The sequence below is a fragment of the Manis pentadactyla genome, chromosome 1 (assembly GCF_030020395.1).
Source record: "Manis pentadactyla isolate mManPen7 chromosome 1, mManPen7.hap1, whole genome shotgun sequence".
Taxonomy (NCBI): domain Eukaryota; kingdom Metazoa; phylum Chordata; class Mammalia; order Pholidota; family Manidae; genus Manis; species Manis pentadactyla.
Genome location: NC_080019.1, coordinates 99,398,458 through 99,415,785, shown reverse-complemented (window position 1 = coordinate 99,415,785; position 17,328 = coordinate 99,398,458). Strand labels below are relative to the sequence as shown.

The window sequence follows — 17,328 nt, the reverse complement described above, 5'->3', positions numbered from 1 at the left end:
AAATGTTACTTCCAGAGATTTGCTGCAAAATATAAATAAAGGAGGTAACCTGCTTTATGTTATGGGACCATAAACAGCACTGACTAAAGAAAGAAAAAAAATTATAAACAACAATTAAACCAAATGTCTTAATGCTTTGGTAGCCAGCAATATCTGCTGCTGTAACTTTTTATTCCTTTTCTTGCTTAGATCTATGACTTAGGGTGCATATAAAAGACAACTAAAATGCCTACAGTTGTTGGAACAGCAAGAAGATAATTAGGGGACATGGGTACAGCCTCACATCTCTTAGAACTGGCTGATTAATTGTGACAGCTTCAGATGAGAAAGACAAAAAGACCCACATATCCCTAAGCAGTTATTAAGTCAGGTGCATAAGGTGGAGCATGAGCTGGTCAGGGTGACGATGTGCTGACAAGGCGCATTTGCACTGACGTGTAGGTATTAGGACAGTACCATTTCTATTTCCACTGCCTCTCTGGATTGCCAGGGCCCTGTCTGTCAGAAGCAGCTGGGAATGAACTGAAAACTTACAGGGATTGGGTACCATCAAAATGTGGCACATGAATGTGATGCCAGTACCTATTCCTGGGCTTTATTACCAATAAAAGCAGCTTGCTAAAAACAAAGCCCCCACTGTCCTGTAGTCTGACCCCCTTTTTCGTCTGCCAAGTGATGTTAAATGAACTCCTCTCTCACAAAACTTTGAAAAATCTTTTTGCCTGCCTTATTATTCTTACATTTGTACTCTCATAGTGACAGCAGATTCTGGTTAATGCTGGTTCAATGTCTGCGACATAGTTAGCCCTTGTTTTTTAGCACGTTTCCCTGAAGAGTGCACCTTAAGGCAGACTGCCATAAAATGAAATCCAACCGGCTATACACTGTTGTCATTATTGATTCAGATTTCATGAGAAATTGTTAAATGAGCAGAGAAAGGTGCTGAAAACTGATGACTACTATGTTGGGGCTCAGCCAGGTGGGCAGAGGAGAGGGAGTGCAAAGCAGCAAGAAGTGGATGTTGCTCATTCCTGATTGATGTCTATGTTGGATAGAAGTGATGGGCTGGATGATTAGGTGCTTTGTATCATGGGTGATGCCAGTCTTGAACAACTAAGCAAGTCTTTTCTTTGAACATGGCCTTATTTTATTTTGCTTTTTTCTGTCCATCAGGGAATGCCCATCTTTTAGTACTGAATGCCTAGCATATACTAGGTGCTCAGTAAATGCTTTTTGAACAGAAATAATAATCCTTCACAACCATTAATATTTTCATAAAAGAGCATGGTTAAAATTTTGGCTCATGCTGGGAAAATTATGTGTTCATGAGTTTTTCTTTAATGAATGCAATGCAAATTCATAAGCAATTATGTGAGAAAAATCACAAGAATGATATAATTTGAAATTTCAATATGCATATACAAGTCTGTGTTCTAAAATTATAATTGTCTGTATTTACTGTCATGGTTGGAAGAAAACAAGGTATTCAATATTTTTCTTAAATTTATCTGAATATGAAAAATGATTTCAGCTCAAAGGTTCAGACAAATGAGATTTAAATAGAACAGTAACACTAGTTAACTCTTATGGTTTTTTGTATGCCATGTAAAGTGTTAAGTGCTTTACAAATATTAGCTTATTTAAAATTAAAAAAAATAGTTTGAGGCAATTACTATGATTTTCTGGTGTATAGGTGAGGAAACAAAAGCCTAGAGAGGGTAAGTAGAAAAAAAAAAGAAGAAAAAAGCCCAATTGAGACAACTGACCTGTAAATTCAAGCATCCTGGCTTCAGCCCCAATGTTCTTAACCACCATGCATGTTGCACAAACCATAGCAAATAGAATCATAATCATTTACAAGGAATGATAATTAAAGTGTTAGGTCATATTATTTCAAAGATCTAGGTCATTTGTCCTAGAAATTACAGCATTATTTGACAATGATAATTAAATATTTAAGGTACTTGTGATTTCACAGAGAAAAAGCATGACATAAATATAGTTTTCTATCATGTAAGAAATTGTTTGATTGAGAGTTGTAATTTCAGGGAAGAAAAAGGCTAGGTGAGGTCACATGCTCTTGATGAATTCTTTGCTGACACATAAAAGTTGCTAAATGATGGCCCTTTTATTCTAATCCCTCCACCTCCAAACTACTGTCTTAGGTGAGCAGCTCTTACCTGGACTATTACAGCAGCCTCCAAATGGTCTTCCTACACCCCAGTTTGTTTTCCACCCTGCTGCCAGAGGCATCTTCACCAACCAATCCACAAAAGCTGTTGAATCCCTCTCCCCCATATTTGGAACAGTGAGATTGTTCTTTGTTTTATTTCGAGTCACACGCTCCACTGACAGTCCAATGAAATCTATGAACCCTTTTGCTGTTAAAAGAACTCGATCCACATGACTCCTTATTCTGTGGCATTGCTCATTAGTGATTTCAGCATCTGTTGCCAGTTTGCTTCCTCACCTGATATTCCACCTTCTATCCTACCATCTGTACTCTGACTCCAGGACACTTCTTACTGTTTCTCATTCTTGAAATTTTCTCCAAGTTCCCTTTTCTAAGAGTATTCTTCATTCTCTGGAACACTGTACTGGACTAGGGGAAGGCCTACGGTGTGTCTGTCATCAGCAAGCTATGATTCCAGCCTCATTATGTAAACTTGGGAATGACTTAGCTGATTAGAATCTCAATTTCATCAGTGGTAGAATGAGGGTGGTAACATTATTTATTTTACAGTTTTTATAAAGATCAAATGGGATTATGTGGGGAAAGTTGGGGTTCCAAAGGCCAGGATCCTCACTGAACCTAAGCCACTTGATGATGTAACTGGCCTTTTGCTAGGCTACTGCTTGCACACCGGTAGGCAATGAGCTATTATTTACTGAGCCACTTGATAAAGAGCTCTTTCCACTGCTCTGGGCCTAGGCAGAGATGGTAGTGCTCGACCTGCCGCTGGGAGAACAGGCCGGGTAATAAACCCTTTTGCCCCAAGAACGTTCTACTGTCATTTCTTTGGTCACATTTAATCCATAGTGAACTTGCCTGGGGCTGAGACCCATTGGCAAGACAGATAGCGTAAAGGGTTTAGCATCCAATAAATACATGTTCCTATCTTCAATCCCAGGTCAACATTCCTCACCTTTTATTCCCCATCCCCCTACCCCAGTGAGTGGGTTTTGGTTTTCCTCTCTGTGCCCCTACAGCACCCAGGGGTGATACCTCTAAACATGTAGCATTGTTTGGCATTTGTCTGTTCTTGTCTATTTCTCCATCTAGATTAGCCTTCTTACCTGAGGCTGTACACTTAAATAACTGGGAGAAGCTTCTTAAAAAATGCCCCTCTTGGTCCAGTTAAATCAGTCTCTAGTGTGGTATGCAGTTGTGTTTCATAAAGTCCCCCAGGTGCTTGTCATGTACAAACCCAAACTATGGATTCCTTGAGAGCAGGGATTCTTCAGCGAAGCCACTGCTGTCATGGAACTGGGCACAGAGTGAATGAGGGCATATGTGCCTGATGACCAGCTCTCCAGGTTTTCTGAATATACATTTGATAAACTTTAACCCATTTGATCATGAAAATGGATACTTAAATTTAATGTATTCTCAATACACATCCGTTTTTACCATGGTAATCAGTACCTAAGCAGGTAACGACATGCTTTCCATTTTCTAAAAGTCTAGACATTGTTTCAGGCAACTTCCTTTCCACACATTTGTTTGTTTATTGTTTTATTTTTTTTTGTCATTTCTTTGGGTTTCAAAGTCATATTGATGGGATGTTTGAACTTATAAATCTTTTAAAAGCTACTTAAATACCTCGAGCTGAAATTAGCAGTTTACTCTCCACTATGATGTTTCTTACTGCCGGCCTTCTGTTTATAACCCACACCTCTGGTGTTTGCTCTGTGGCCTTCCTCTTGGAGTGTACTTGCAGATCTATATTTAACCTTCCAGCATTCTTTGTTTTTAGTGATCCATCAATAATTGTGTTTAGCTGTAAAAATATACACAGTACCTTGCAAAAAGAGGAAGAAAGAGTCTAATGGCATTAGAAGCAATAGCTCTAGCAATTTGTTGAAATTAACTTTTTCCCATGATGGCTGGTAGTGCTTTCTTTTCTGAATGCTAAATGGAAGCTAATCTATAATAAATCGTTTCTTTTTCACACAGTAAGTAGTATCAAAGCACCATGACTAATAAAATCAGCTCTTTCCTCTAAATGCAAAAGATTTTTGTTTATTTTCAGGAGAATTCGATTTCAGGATGGCCTCTAGACCCTAAGCTGAATGGTGGGTAAAGGAAGTAGATTCCTTTCTTTTCTGATAAAGAGAATCATGACTTTGTTACCTTAGCTCTGACCTAGAAATTGAAATGTTATCAGCTTAATAAAAAGAAAGAAAATACATTACAAAAATGTCTCTAACTGTTGGGGGCGATCTCAGTAGTGGAAACATACAAGTTAGATATTTTTATTGAAATAAAAATGGATTCTGGGACTATATTTAATTTCATTACAATGTCATTTTCTCTTAGGTAATCAGCTCTGATGCGGGGTCTACTGTTTCCTTCTGGATGATAGACACTGGGCAGAAAATCAAGCAGTTTACTGGTTGCCATGGCAACGCAGAAATCAGCACTATGGCCCTTGATGCAAATGAGACACGGCTTTTGACTGGCAGCACAGATGGGACTGTAAAGGTGAGAACACAGCGATGCTTTTATATCCAGATATGAATGGGTGAAAATATTGTATTAGGAGACACAGCCATGGCTATATTTGCTTTTGCCTTTTTGACCTTACAAGAAGAGAAATGAGAGAAGATGCGCAGAGATAAATAATCCAAACCATCTAATAGCAAAGCTGGTAGGGAAATAAAACCTCTGCGGAAAAATGAATAAATGATTTCTCTTGATAAAATATTTAGGGTCAAAACATAACTGGGCTTATTTATTTCAGAAAACCTTTTCCAGTGTTCTGGATAGAGGACTACTTTGGGGAATAAGAGGCCTGAATAATTTTAACGTGCTTCAATAATGTCTCTAGTTTTCTTTTTCTTGGTTTATAAAATGAGAAATCAAGGCAACTGAGTGAACTTCTAAAAATGGTACAGATGCAAACTTTTCAGAAAGTGAATATTTTAAAAACAACCCATTTTGTAATTTGTGTTTTTACGTGAAGGAAAGTGAGGTCGTGAAGAAGGACCACAGGAAGAATATGATAATCTTATTTACTATATATTCCTAGATAAACACTATTTTTATATTTTCACTTTTCTAATTTTATAACTACAAATTTCTTCTGGGAAGAAGGTGCTATTTTAATATGCAAAAATAATCAATTTTCATGGAAAACTAGATATTTGATATCTGAAATCATGTCCTCCAGTGAATCTTCTCTGTCCCCCTCAGCTCCAAGAATAATGGCAGTCTTTGATTGGAGATAGTTTGTGATTCTTTGAGGTAATGTAGGCAGTTGTCTGGATAAGCTTTGAGTGGTTCTCAACCTTCTGTCATAGCTAGAGTCAGAAGGGTATTAATTGGATGTACCTTCCATAGTAGGGTATATGATGCATTCAGGTAGGCAAAGCTATCTGGATACGTGTGTAGAACATTGTGGGGGGAGCCAAGGGGGGTTTCTAGGCTGGCAGTGGTTCATGTGAAGTGGGTGCTATGGCAGGATACAGTGGTATCTCTGGAAATCAGCCAAGCAATGCCTCTGGGAGAGTTAATGTCATGAGTTACAGACTGGGAGCTTGGGTTTAAGCAGTCTAGTTCCTGGGAGAACTGGTAAGATGTGTGAAGGTAATGGGACAACCCTAATCTCAATAGTCAGGTTGCAGTAAAACATTACTAACTAGACCTGGAGCATTAGGTGGCTTAGGCAAAAGCAGCAAGCTGGAATCCCCCTTCCCAGTCCTGGAGCATGAACTGAAAAACGAAGCAAACGGATTCGGTTCCCTTTGCCTCTGTCTTGGAAGGTAACTGGTTATAGAGTTCAGCTTGAGGCAGACTTGTAGATGGTTACTAAAGGCCTGTAGATGGTCCCATCCAGGGCACTTAGTGGATCTGGGGACACTTAGATCTTTACAATACCTGTTTGTGGGTGTTATTTTAGCTGAGCTTGGCAGTAGCCATGTTTAGAGGAAAGCAGTGACAAGGGTGAGGAACCTGTGCCCCCCTCACCATCTCAGCTCAAGCCCTGACATCTTAGAAGTTAATGTAAATTTAGTAGTATAATCACAGCTTTTGAAGGTACATTTATCTTTATCACAATACCACAACAGAATTCTGAAATCTGGCAACCTCTGTGTAGGATACATAAATCAGGGCTGAGCTGCTCTGGCCATATTCTAAGAAGAAAGAAGAATAGATGACATTTTCCAATCTCATTTATGATTTAGAATCCAAAACCAGTACTTGTGCCATCAAATATTTAAAAGTATAGCCCTATTTGTCATGGTTTTGAAGTATCTGTTTTTAAATTAATTAAGGTTTTGAATAATTAATGGAAGTATACCACAAAATTTGAAATATAAAGAGACATACAATGGAAAGAAAGTTTCTTTCTCCCTCCTGTTCCCACCTCCTCCCTTGGAGCTGCAACTGTTACTGGCTTCTTATTTATCTTTCTAGCCCATGAGCATTATTTGTTTCTCTGTGGCAGATGCTATACAGCCTGTTCTACATTTTGCATTTTTCTGTTTTGTACATTGATTCATATGAATATATAAAATAATAATAATATTAAATAAATAATAATAATAAATTTTATTGTATGCTTCCTGGTAACCAGGCACTGTTCTAAGCACATCACACACACACACACACACATGCATACGTGCACACACACATATACATCTCTATGGTTGGTACTATTATTATACCAATTTTACATTTGAGCAAACTAAAGCCCAAGGAGATAAAGCAATAACTTAAGGTTCCATAGTTGGTCTAGTACTGGCAGAGCTTAGAAATACGAGATGACATATTCTTCTTAATGGCTACATTATATGCCACTGTATAGATAGTTGCTCAAAATTAGCAATTAAGTTGATTAAAATCTTCAGCTTTTACAAACAATGCTTCAAGAATATCTTTCAAAATGTGTCATTTCACACATATGAGTAGCTCTTTGAGATGATTTTCTTGAAGTTGAGTTTTAGAGTCAAAGGGTATATGCATTTTAAATTTGATAGAATGCCAATTGCCCTTCGTGCATGATCTACCAGCGATGTTTCACGCAGGGCACAGTTTTTGAAGGTACTTCAAAAGGTACTGGCTTCTTATTTATCTTTCTAGCCCATGAGCATCATTTGTTTCTTTGTGGCAGATGCTATACAAAAACTGCCAGTGACTTAGTGATGCCCTGTCCTGCAGTATACCCATTGGCCCACCTCCTCACCCACTGCTTGAGGAGCTGAACCAGCAATGCTGTGCCTCTTTGGAAGTGGGTCTGGCTCCCAGTGTCACCAGGAGGGTTTAATGGCAGAAGATGGAAAACCTTGTACATAATGACTGTTTCAGGCTCTGACTTAGATGTTTAATCTTCCAAGAAGAGTAAGTTTTCTGTGTCATAAGTGAGGAAAGTAAAACCTAGAGAAACACACTTTAAAGAAAAAACAAGGATTTTGATAGACTCTCATAAGTGACTCTTCATGATTTTATATTGCCTCCCCCTTAAAAAATACATACTAATGTATAGCCTCTGAATCAGCCACTAGAATAGACTGATAAGAGGAGGATTTTCTTTAATTATTACATAACTCTTGTGAATGACTCCTTGTCCAGAATATAAACACAAAAGTTTAAGAAAATTTTATTGCACTGTGTGGTTTTACTCACTGAGGAAGACTTTTTCTTTTCCTGCCTCAAAGTGATTTCAGTTTTTCTCTTCAAGGTATGGGACTTCAATGGATATTGTCACCACACACTATACGTTGGGCAAGAAGGAGCTGTGGATATTTCACAGATTCTGGTTCTTAAGAAGACAATACTGGTGACAGGCTGGGAGAGGTATGACACACTTCTTGAAAAATTGTAGGACAGTAAAAGAATATTTTTATTTGGATCAAAAGCTAAAAAGTAAAAGAACATGGAAATCTTGACAGGATTCTGAGTGATTAACTCGATGGTGTCCTAGGTGAGTGAAACTAATTGGAACAGTGAAAAGAGGTGAATTTTTAGTGCCCAACATTCTATAAGGTCATGTAGCTTGAGCAGCTTTGAGAATTGTTACAATGCTTTTTCCAAGAAAAACCTGTCTTTTTCTCTAACCATTCCAGATAGGTACATAATACCACTTTCTGGGTATTAACTCCAGAAGTTTCCGAAATTTTACAGTCAATAAATTCCTAATGTGTAAATTATATCCCTTCAACTGTAAAGGAAACTCTCCTTCTCTTATTACTTAACTAAATTGCGGCACAAGAGGGAAATCGCCTGCTGAGACCTGTGGTGGCAGTTTCTTCATATCCCTGCAGAGAGGGCCTTTCACAGCTCGCTTGCTGTTCTCTAGGAGCAACTCTTCCATTTTATTATAAGGAAAATTACTCTTCTTGTTTTCTGTGAGAACCAAGGGATCATAAACAGGGCCCTTTCTATGGCATTGTATAAGCACTTGAAAAATTAAAGTGTGTTCTGTTTTGAAAATATATTGTCCATAAATTCAACAGTTCACAAAATATTGCTCTAATAGGCAATTGCCTAACATTATTCACTATGGGATTGTGATCTTAGTGGTTCGAAGCTAGGATTAAATCAGATTTTATACCTAGAAAACTAGCAGCATGTACTTGGGATTTTTATCAATCATACAAAAGACTTTTCTTCTAATGCAAATGTGCATACACAGACTAGAAAACATTAGTGCCACTCACAGCTTAGTTTTCAGGGGTAGTTTGACACTATGGAATGAAAGTATAGTCCAATATATACACTGGAAAGTATGATATACTTGATATTAAGAAATTCAGTCATTTTCATCTTTGAAAGACAAAGCTTCTTCACATACTTGGGGACAATCATGATCCATTGACTGTGGCCAAATAATTGGGCTGCAGCAAAGACTAAGTTTAATCCTACTGTCATAGTAGGGTAGATGGGAAGTATGTACTTTATCCAGTTTAAATTTTGAACAAAGCAAAAAAGAGTAAAAAAATTAATGTATGTCCAAACTTTAGAGATTACTGTTTTCTTAATTATGTATTTTTTGATGTCTATAGTTAGGAATTAGCAAAAGAAAAGAAGTATTTTTTTTTTATTGTTTAGAGGGTAAAATTTTAAAAGACTAGATGAATAAAGTCATCTTAATGTGGTTTAGAGGAACACTGATGATCTGACTTCTGTTGGTGGGTGTTCACTTTCTACAGTCTTGGGGAGGAAACTTTGGAAAGACTGAAATGAGAGGAGGAAAAGTTCTTCATTCTCATTCTCACAAATTCTTGGGTGCATTCCAAGCTCAAGTGGGAACCTGCTATCAGAGGGTCCCACATAAACTGCAGTGTTTCACACCCCCATGCCTTTATTTTCTCCCTGTGTCATGAAATCCCTCTCTAAATATTTTTTATGTAGCTAATGTTTATTCCTATTTCATCTCATTTATACATCGTCTCCTTCAGAACATCTCTCTTTACTCGTGGGATGGAAATATGCCCCCTTTCTGTCTTTGTGCTCTCTAGCTTCTGAGGTTTATTCAACCTAGATATACACACACATACATATATATACACATATAATTGCATCTAATAAGCATATATATACACACACACATATATAGTATCTGGTCCTCATTAGAATCTCAATAATATTTTTTGAATGACTTAATCCTCATTGAAATGAAAGGGAATCTGAGGATTAGAGAGATTAATTAACCATAGTCACACTTTGTATAAGAGGTAAATAGTAGATATTCAAATCTATTCTCTCTTCACAACAAACCAGGAATCTAAATATCATCAATACTCTTTTACAAGGAAGGAAATGAAGCTTGAAGTCGGAAGGAAGTTGGGTAGCCTGGGCAAGGTGACGAAGCTAGTAGGCAGCTGAGTGAGAATTCTGTGCCAAAGTCCATGCTCTTTCCACCAGGCCTGAGTAGCAAATGAAATCATTAAATCATGGGAGAGCAACTGTATCCTTTTAAACAAGTAATTTGATTGAGTAGGTTGGTTATGTCAATCAAAGCTAATGAATCAGTTTTGTGAATTTGAAGAAACACATAAAAAACATGTATTGTCAACTTAATACCTCAGAGTTTTAGCTTAATATTAATTTTTCCCTTTCCTTCCCACAAATATTTTTAAGTTGCACCTAAGTAGGAAGTACTTAGTTAAGAACTGTGATGAACTGAATGTGAAGAAAGGTGGTTCCTGGCCTCAAGGGAGTCACATTCTGGTTGGATATACTGATACAAGGCCAGATAGATATGGTAAATGCCACTGTGAACTGGTCCTAAGCAAAGACCTGAATTCAAGAACCCATGTTGGTTACTTAGAAATATGTTCATTGGTATCTAGAGAATATTTCTGTTAGAAAAGAGAAGTCCCAAATTCACAATTTCTAGAAATGTGTTTCTTATTATTTTAAGCAAAATATACTTAGAGAACCAGTTGGGAATTGACATAGGGCTGAATAAATTATGCCTGGCTAAATACAAGGCCATTTTTACATTAGTGAAATTAAATGAATAGATGACCAATTATTTTTGTATTTGTTTAAAGTAGTTATGTAATATGTATAGCTTTGGTAATACCAAATAAATAATCATTATAGTTTAAGATTTTATCCTGGGGTGAAATTCTATAATTCTGTACTTACAACTCTCTCTCTCTAAAAAAAAAATCTCTTAATTTCTCCTACTTTATTTCTTTTAAAGGAGAAACCTCCATTTATGAAGGTTTTATCTCTGAAAAACATCCTGACTTACACATATACTAAAAGAGAGAATCTTTGTGTAATTTAAAATGATTCTGAAAATGTTATTGATAGTAGCATCCTTCACAGAGCTCTGTAAACATTAGGTACTCAATAACTAGCTGTTGATATAATATCTTCAAAGTATATTTTTAAGTGAAATGAGATTAGGGATTTGAAGTTCCTCGACAGTAAAACTTATCTACCACAAGATATGAAACTCTTAATAATTGCCTTACTAAGGTACTGTGATCCTATATAACTCAATTGGTTTCTATTATTAGGCTAAGAATCAGAATGAAAATTTCCAAAGGGTAACCTATTCTGAATAACCATGTTGGAGGTCAGGAATGGGCAGGTATGTCTGAGATTCATAAATAACCCTCAAACCTAATTTTGTGATAGTTTCAGTCCAAGCTGGACTCCACAAATTTTAGATAGAAGAAAAGAAATGAACTGATTGCTGATGAACTCATTCTTTGCCTTTGAGATACTCCTTTTAAGCCTAAAAAGCAATGGATCCAGCAGGGATAGGTTCTTAACGCTGGTTGGACTAACAACACATGAACAATTAACCTCTAAGGGAGCAAACAAACCTCTAAGGTGGCTGTGTTCTTTTGCTTTCTCCATGACATTTTATATATTATAAATTTTGGTAAAAGTTATTCTCCTAGCTCATTCATTGCAAATGAGGTGTTTTTTTTTTAAATGTTTTACTTTCTTTCTTTTTAAAAAATTTTTACTTTGTTGCACTTGAGATGCAACTGTCATCATATCTGAATTCTGAACTGGAGATCTGATCCTCCTCACATCATGACACAAGGACTCAGTGGCAGGTCTCTTAGGATGTCAAATGTGAGGTGTGGAATGGAACTAATAAACTCCTTCAATGTCAAAAAGAACAAATCTCCCAGACTCCTAAAATGCCTTAAAATTGGCTCATTCTGCACTTCAGTTTTACTCTTGGCAAAAGCACAAACTTAAAAAAGTTATCTTTGAAATGGACAAAATAAGAAATGTGTGGATTCTGAAGGTATTTTAAGGATAAATGTCATTTCAAATGAAAGTTTTAGGTAAGGTTTTAAGGGAAAGGTGGCAGCTAATTAGTTTCTGAACATTTTGACACACAAGGTCAAATATCAGAAGGGCTATTTTCTTATACTATCTTATGAAAAGCATTTTATGCCTTTGGGTAATATTACCTGAATATATCTAGTTAATGTTGGTATTTTGACTAAGAACATTTGACATTGAATTTTGACTGAGAGATAGTAGAAGGTATACAGGATTGACCTCTTTCTTTTGACTCCCACCCCATACTCTCCATTCGCAAAGGGTAATCTCTTCATCTGTCAGGAAAGATAAAATTAAAAAATATAAGCGTATAAAGCTATTATGAGATTCATTGTAATTTCAGAACTGCAAATGGCTTTATTTGTATTACATTTCTAAGTGTCATATTAATCTTTAAAAAAATTAATATTGATTATTTTGAAAAAATATATGAATTCATAAATTGATTCAGCCTGGTTAAGTGCTAGGTACTATTCCAGGTACTGCTGATGCAGAAGGAAAAAAATAAAGCTCCTCCTATTCTAAAGCTTCTTTATGGTACTAGAGACAAAATAAATATAGACCATATATCACATAATGATGTCTTAATAAAGAAAAATTATATGAGGGATGGGTGAAGGATAAGAAACTCAACGGAGAGTCTTTAGATGCAGTGGTCAAGGAAGACTTACTTAGGAAAGTGACAGTTGAGAAGAGAATTTTTCATTCATTCATTTGACAAATATCTATTGCACACTCAATATGTGTAGGTCACTCTGCTTGCAACTGTGAGGTTGAGTTGAGAGGTCAGAAGAGGGAAATATTTCTTTCAACTCTATTAAGGAAGCCCACAGAACAAGAAGGGACTTAAAGAACGGATATCTGGGTAGGTAGATGTGGATCTGTGGGTGAAAGGAAATCCACAGAAAGATGGGACAGCACACCTCAAATGAAAACAAAGTAGCTACAAATGTGCAGAGTGTCTAGAGGACAATAAGAATATTGTTTGTATTGAATAAGAATGTGTGCTTCAGAAACTTAGCCTCTGAATATCCCTAACACTCCAAAACAGCTGCCGCAAGCAAGACATATATTTGAAATCTTGTATTCTATCTTTTAAATGCAGGTGAATTTTGCATTCTGTTACATTAATTCATCTATCCTTATTTTAAAATGAAAATATTTTCTCCAAATTCTGTTAGTAAAATTAGGAAGGTATACCATATTTATCCTGTGGTTTCCAGTAGCCCCGTCAAATATTAGCTGGGCATTCTCATTTTACTTTGAAAAGCAAGGATTGAAGAAAAGAGAGAAACAATTAAAAAAACAAGTAGATTGGACCTGAGGAGAACTGGGTCTTGAAGGAATGAATATGTAAAATATTGCAGAGGTAGAATTTAAGTATCTGATTTAACTGGGGAAGAGAAAGACATGCAGGAGGCTGAAATGCTGGTCTATTAACCAAACTAGGGAATTTAGGACAGAGGCCTTGTGTGGAACGAAGATGGTAAATTTGGATTTTCAATATGTTGCTGATGGGAGAATTATATGGAACTGGCAACTGGCAAGTGGGAACTACTCAATACTGGAAGAAGTTATGAAGATAAATTTAAGAGCCATTGCATAAAGGCAAAATTGGAACTTATGTTTCTATATGGAATCTCTGGAGAAGCCCTTCTGTCTAGAGAAAGGGGAGTGGAGGAACTATAGTAAGGCATGCCCGTATGCAAAGGAGGTGAGAAAGGACGGAAGGTAAAATAGAGAATTGGGAAAGAAAAGGAGATCAGGAAAGCAGGAAGAGAAGCAGAGTGTACTGGCAACAGAAGAATTTCCAGGAGGAGAAAGCCACATCCTCCAGAGAGTGAGGGGTTTCACTGCTAGGGAAATTGGGAGACATTCAGAGTGGTGAGAAGAGAAGTAGGATTTCCAGGAGAGGATGAGAGAATGAGGGTAAAGACACCAAGCCTGTGGTTAAAGTGCTGGTTTGAGACGTGTGGCCTTAGAAGGGAAGGGTTTAGCATAGTCTGGTCATCAGAGCTTAAATCAAGTGGAAACACAGTGGTATTGATAACCCCACAATTTGATTTTTATGTTCCTCCTTTACCCACGAGGCACTAGACATTTCATTCTCTTTGCATCCTGTCAAATTCATCAGCAGTGACCCAAGATACTGACCTTGAACAGAAAACTATGATTTCTGTTCAAAATATGTCTGTCCTGTGTTCCATTTCTTTAAGTGGCATTTTCCATGTGTGTTCTACAAATGTGATTCTTCAAGGTGCTCTATGAGAAAGGAATTTGTGCAAGTAAGTCTGGAAAATGCCAGAGGGAATGTTCTGGAAATGCTGGTGAAAAGAAAGCTTACTAATTTTGTTTACAGAACAAAATATTATTTCTGCATAGACCCCTTCCCTTTTTTATTGTGACTATCACAAAACTCATAGTGGTTCCACAATACCCATATGGGGAAAGTTTGCTTTAGGGTCTTGATGATGGATAATTAACCTGATCAATGCATACATGTTTGGTGCTAATGATTATAAAAGGATAATTAACTTTTGCATGTTAAATATTCACAATTTACCAGAAAATTAAAAAAAAAAAGAATCCAAAAGAAATTTCAGTGTGGGAAGTTCAGTATTATGGATGACAGGTGGGGTGAAAATTTTGGGTAGTACATTCTTTTAGGCCTTTCAAGTTACACCACCCAAATGATGGCTATTCAATACAGACATCACTTTTAGATCCACCGCTAAATTCTATATTCTTTTTACTAGGACTATTACTGTGTTTCGACCTCAGAACTTCAATCAATTTTTCATCCAGCCTGAAAAATGGAAAGGAGGAGCACAGCACAGTGATGATATCTTGTGTGCTGCGTTTTTACCTCCACAAACTCTTGTTACAGGTTAATTGAATCCTTACTTGGCAATCAGTTGTGAAAGTTTGGTTTCTTTGGACGCATTCACTTTAAAAAGCCTCTTCTCAACTGCAAATGAATAGGTTCCCTGCAGAATCAGTCCTTGCCCTTAAAGATACTCTTGGTCTTTATTTCAAGGGCAATACATTAGCGGTTATCATCGTCAGCTCTTGAGCCTGGCTACCTGGCTTCAGATTCTGGTTCTACCACTCGCCACTGCAACAGATTGAATAAGTTACTTAAACTCGAAATCACAGTTTTCTCTGGCTACTAATAATACATCAGTATCTGAGTTTATAGTGAAGATTGAGTAAGAGAATATGTGTAAGGCCTTAACACAGTGCTTGACTCACAGTAACCTTATCAGTTAATGTAGCTTTTATTCTGTTCTTTTTCCAGGATCAGCATTAGGGCTGTTGGGCACAAAGCACACTTCTGTGCCGTGCAGGTGTTTCATAATGGAAACATATTAACCCTGTGGGACAATTTAGTCTAAGTAATGTTGGTGAAAGACTGGCTTCACGAAATGTCTACAAATCCAGGTTCTTGGAAGGATCCATGGGCATGCTTTGATGTAACATAATAAAGAGGATCAGAAATTGTTTTATTTCTGGCCAAAGAAAATAATTTATAAAGACAGATTGCACCATGAAGTTATAGAGTCATATTTTGGCAGCCTAAATACTTTTATAGCACCAAAAATGCCATCAATTAAAAGGACTGAAAACTTACAGGAAAAATTTCAGGACATATATGACATATTACAACATGAAGTTTACTTATCTACCTACACTTAAATTTCCAGTGTTTTCAGGACTTACCTGATTACTTTCCCATAGGGCCAACTCTGTAGCTGAATTTGCTTTATAGATGCTGCAAGTCCACCCTTGCAGAGAGTATCATATACTGATATTGATGGAGACAAATAACATGTATGATTGTGTAGTTGTTGTGGTGAAAGTGTCATAAAATACCATTGTAATTGGTGAATAGACAATCTCTTCATTCTTTCTCTTTGCATCAGTCCTATGTAAAAATTTTGGTCAAGTACTTTACAAGCAAGGCATATCAAAATCACAGAAGATGGATACTCCCATGTGTAACTAATCCATGGAAATCCATCATCCTTGGCCAATTTGTGAGTTACACAGTTTGCTTACTCCAGGACAATACAGAATTCAGTAGGTATTACACCCTCTCTCTCCAAATCCCAAGAAAGACACCATCTGTATCTCCCATCCAAATTCAGCTCCATTTCTGCCCTCTACTTGACACTGACACTCGCAGTAGGGAGCTGTTCTCACTGAGCTGCTGAGAGCCACAGGCTGGGCATGCATTGCTCCTCCCCAAGATAGGCTTGGGCAGACTTGGATTCACTGTTTGGGTTTTTCTGTGTTCTCTGTGATGGACTTTTCATTAGGGTGGACTGTCCATTAGGGAAGAGTTTAGGACGGGAGAAAGCAATACTCAGTAAAGAATATAGGAGGGAAGGAATGAAAGAAAAGATACACCACACACACATATGAATAGATGTAGGAAACAGAAACCTAGAAGGATTTAATTTGCTTGCCTTAATTCAATAATAAAAAAGCATGGTAATTATAATTCATAATTTTTCAGTACTCCTAACAAGTAAAGCATTATTCTAAGTACTTTTCATTCTTCACAAGAACCCTAAGAGAGAAGTGCAATTTTAAATTGTTTTATAGATGAGGAAATTGCAGCATCAAGTCATTAAATAGCTTGCCCAAGGTTATATACAGCTAGTAGGTAGCAGACCCAGGACAAATTCAAGTTGTTTAATTGCAAAGCCCTTATTCTAAGTGCTTTTTACTATAAAATAAACAGATAAAATAGTAATTCTTATCACAATGCACAGATATGTTGTGAGGATTTCAAATTCTAAAGTTTAATGAAAATAAAATACTACCTATTATTCATTCATTATCTCCAAAAATATTAGAGTATGTACTATGTGCCATATTCCATGTGAAGTATTGTAATAATGACTTCCCTCTGCTATTGCTCATATTTTATAACATTTTGGCAATTTACGTTCTCCATCCTGCATCATATAGGGAGCTGTGATGGGGAAATTGTTCTGTGGAACAATAGCACAGAAAATGCTCACTATGTCCTTCACCCTGATTACCAGAGGCTGCTAAAATCAAAATCAGGTGAGTGAAAGTCTGAAAGTAAAGTAATGAGGCTGAGGGAAACCGCAGTAGGCCTAGCTGTTTATGCATGTACCTGATGCAGCTTGCTCCTAAATTATAGATGATTGGCTGTAAGAGCAAGGGATTAGTGATATCATTGGTCAAAGTGACTAAAAAGAACCTTGAGATTTACTTGGCTTAGCAAATTCTCCATGGTATGCCATTCCTTCTCTTTATGCTATATCAGTGTTCCTCAGTCACTGACAGCAGGGAGCAGATCTCTC

The 17,328-nt window shown here is 36.9% G+C and overlaps 1 protein-coding gene across 2 annotated transcripts in view; it reads left to right on the top strand.

Annotated features, from left to right (window-relative positions):
• WDR49 (WD repeat domain 49) overlaps positions 1–17,328 on the top strand; it is a 141,943-nt gene that overhangs the window by 89,861 nt on the left and 34,754 nt on the right. For both annotated transcript variants that reach the window (XM_036898385.2, XM_057499808.1), the window contains exons 8-11: positions 4,541–4,705; positions 7,905–8,020; positions 14,746–14,876; positions 16,967–17,065. In XM_036898385.2, coding sequence (XP_036754280.2) covers positions 4,541–4,705; positions 7,905–8,020; positions 14,746–14,876; positions 16,967–17,065 — 511 coding nt within the window. The remainder of the gene's footprint in view (positions 1–4,540; positions 4,706–7,904; positions 8,021–14,745; positions 14,877–16,966; positions 17,066–17,328) is intronic.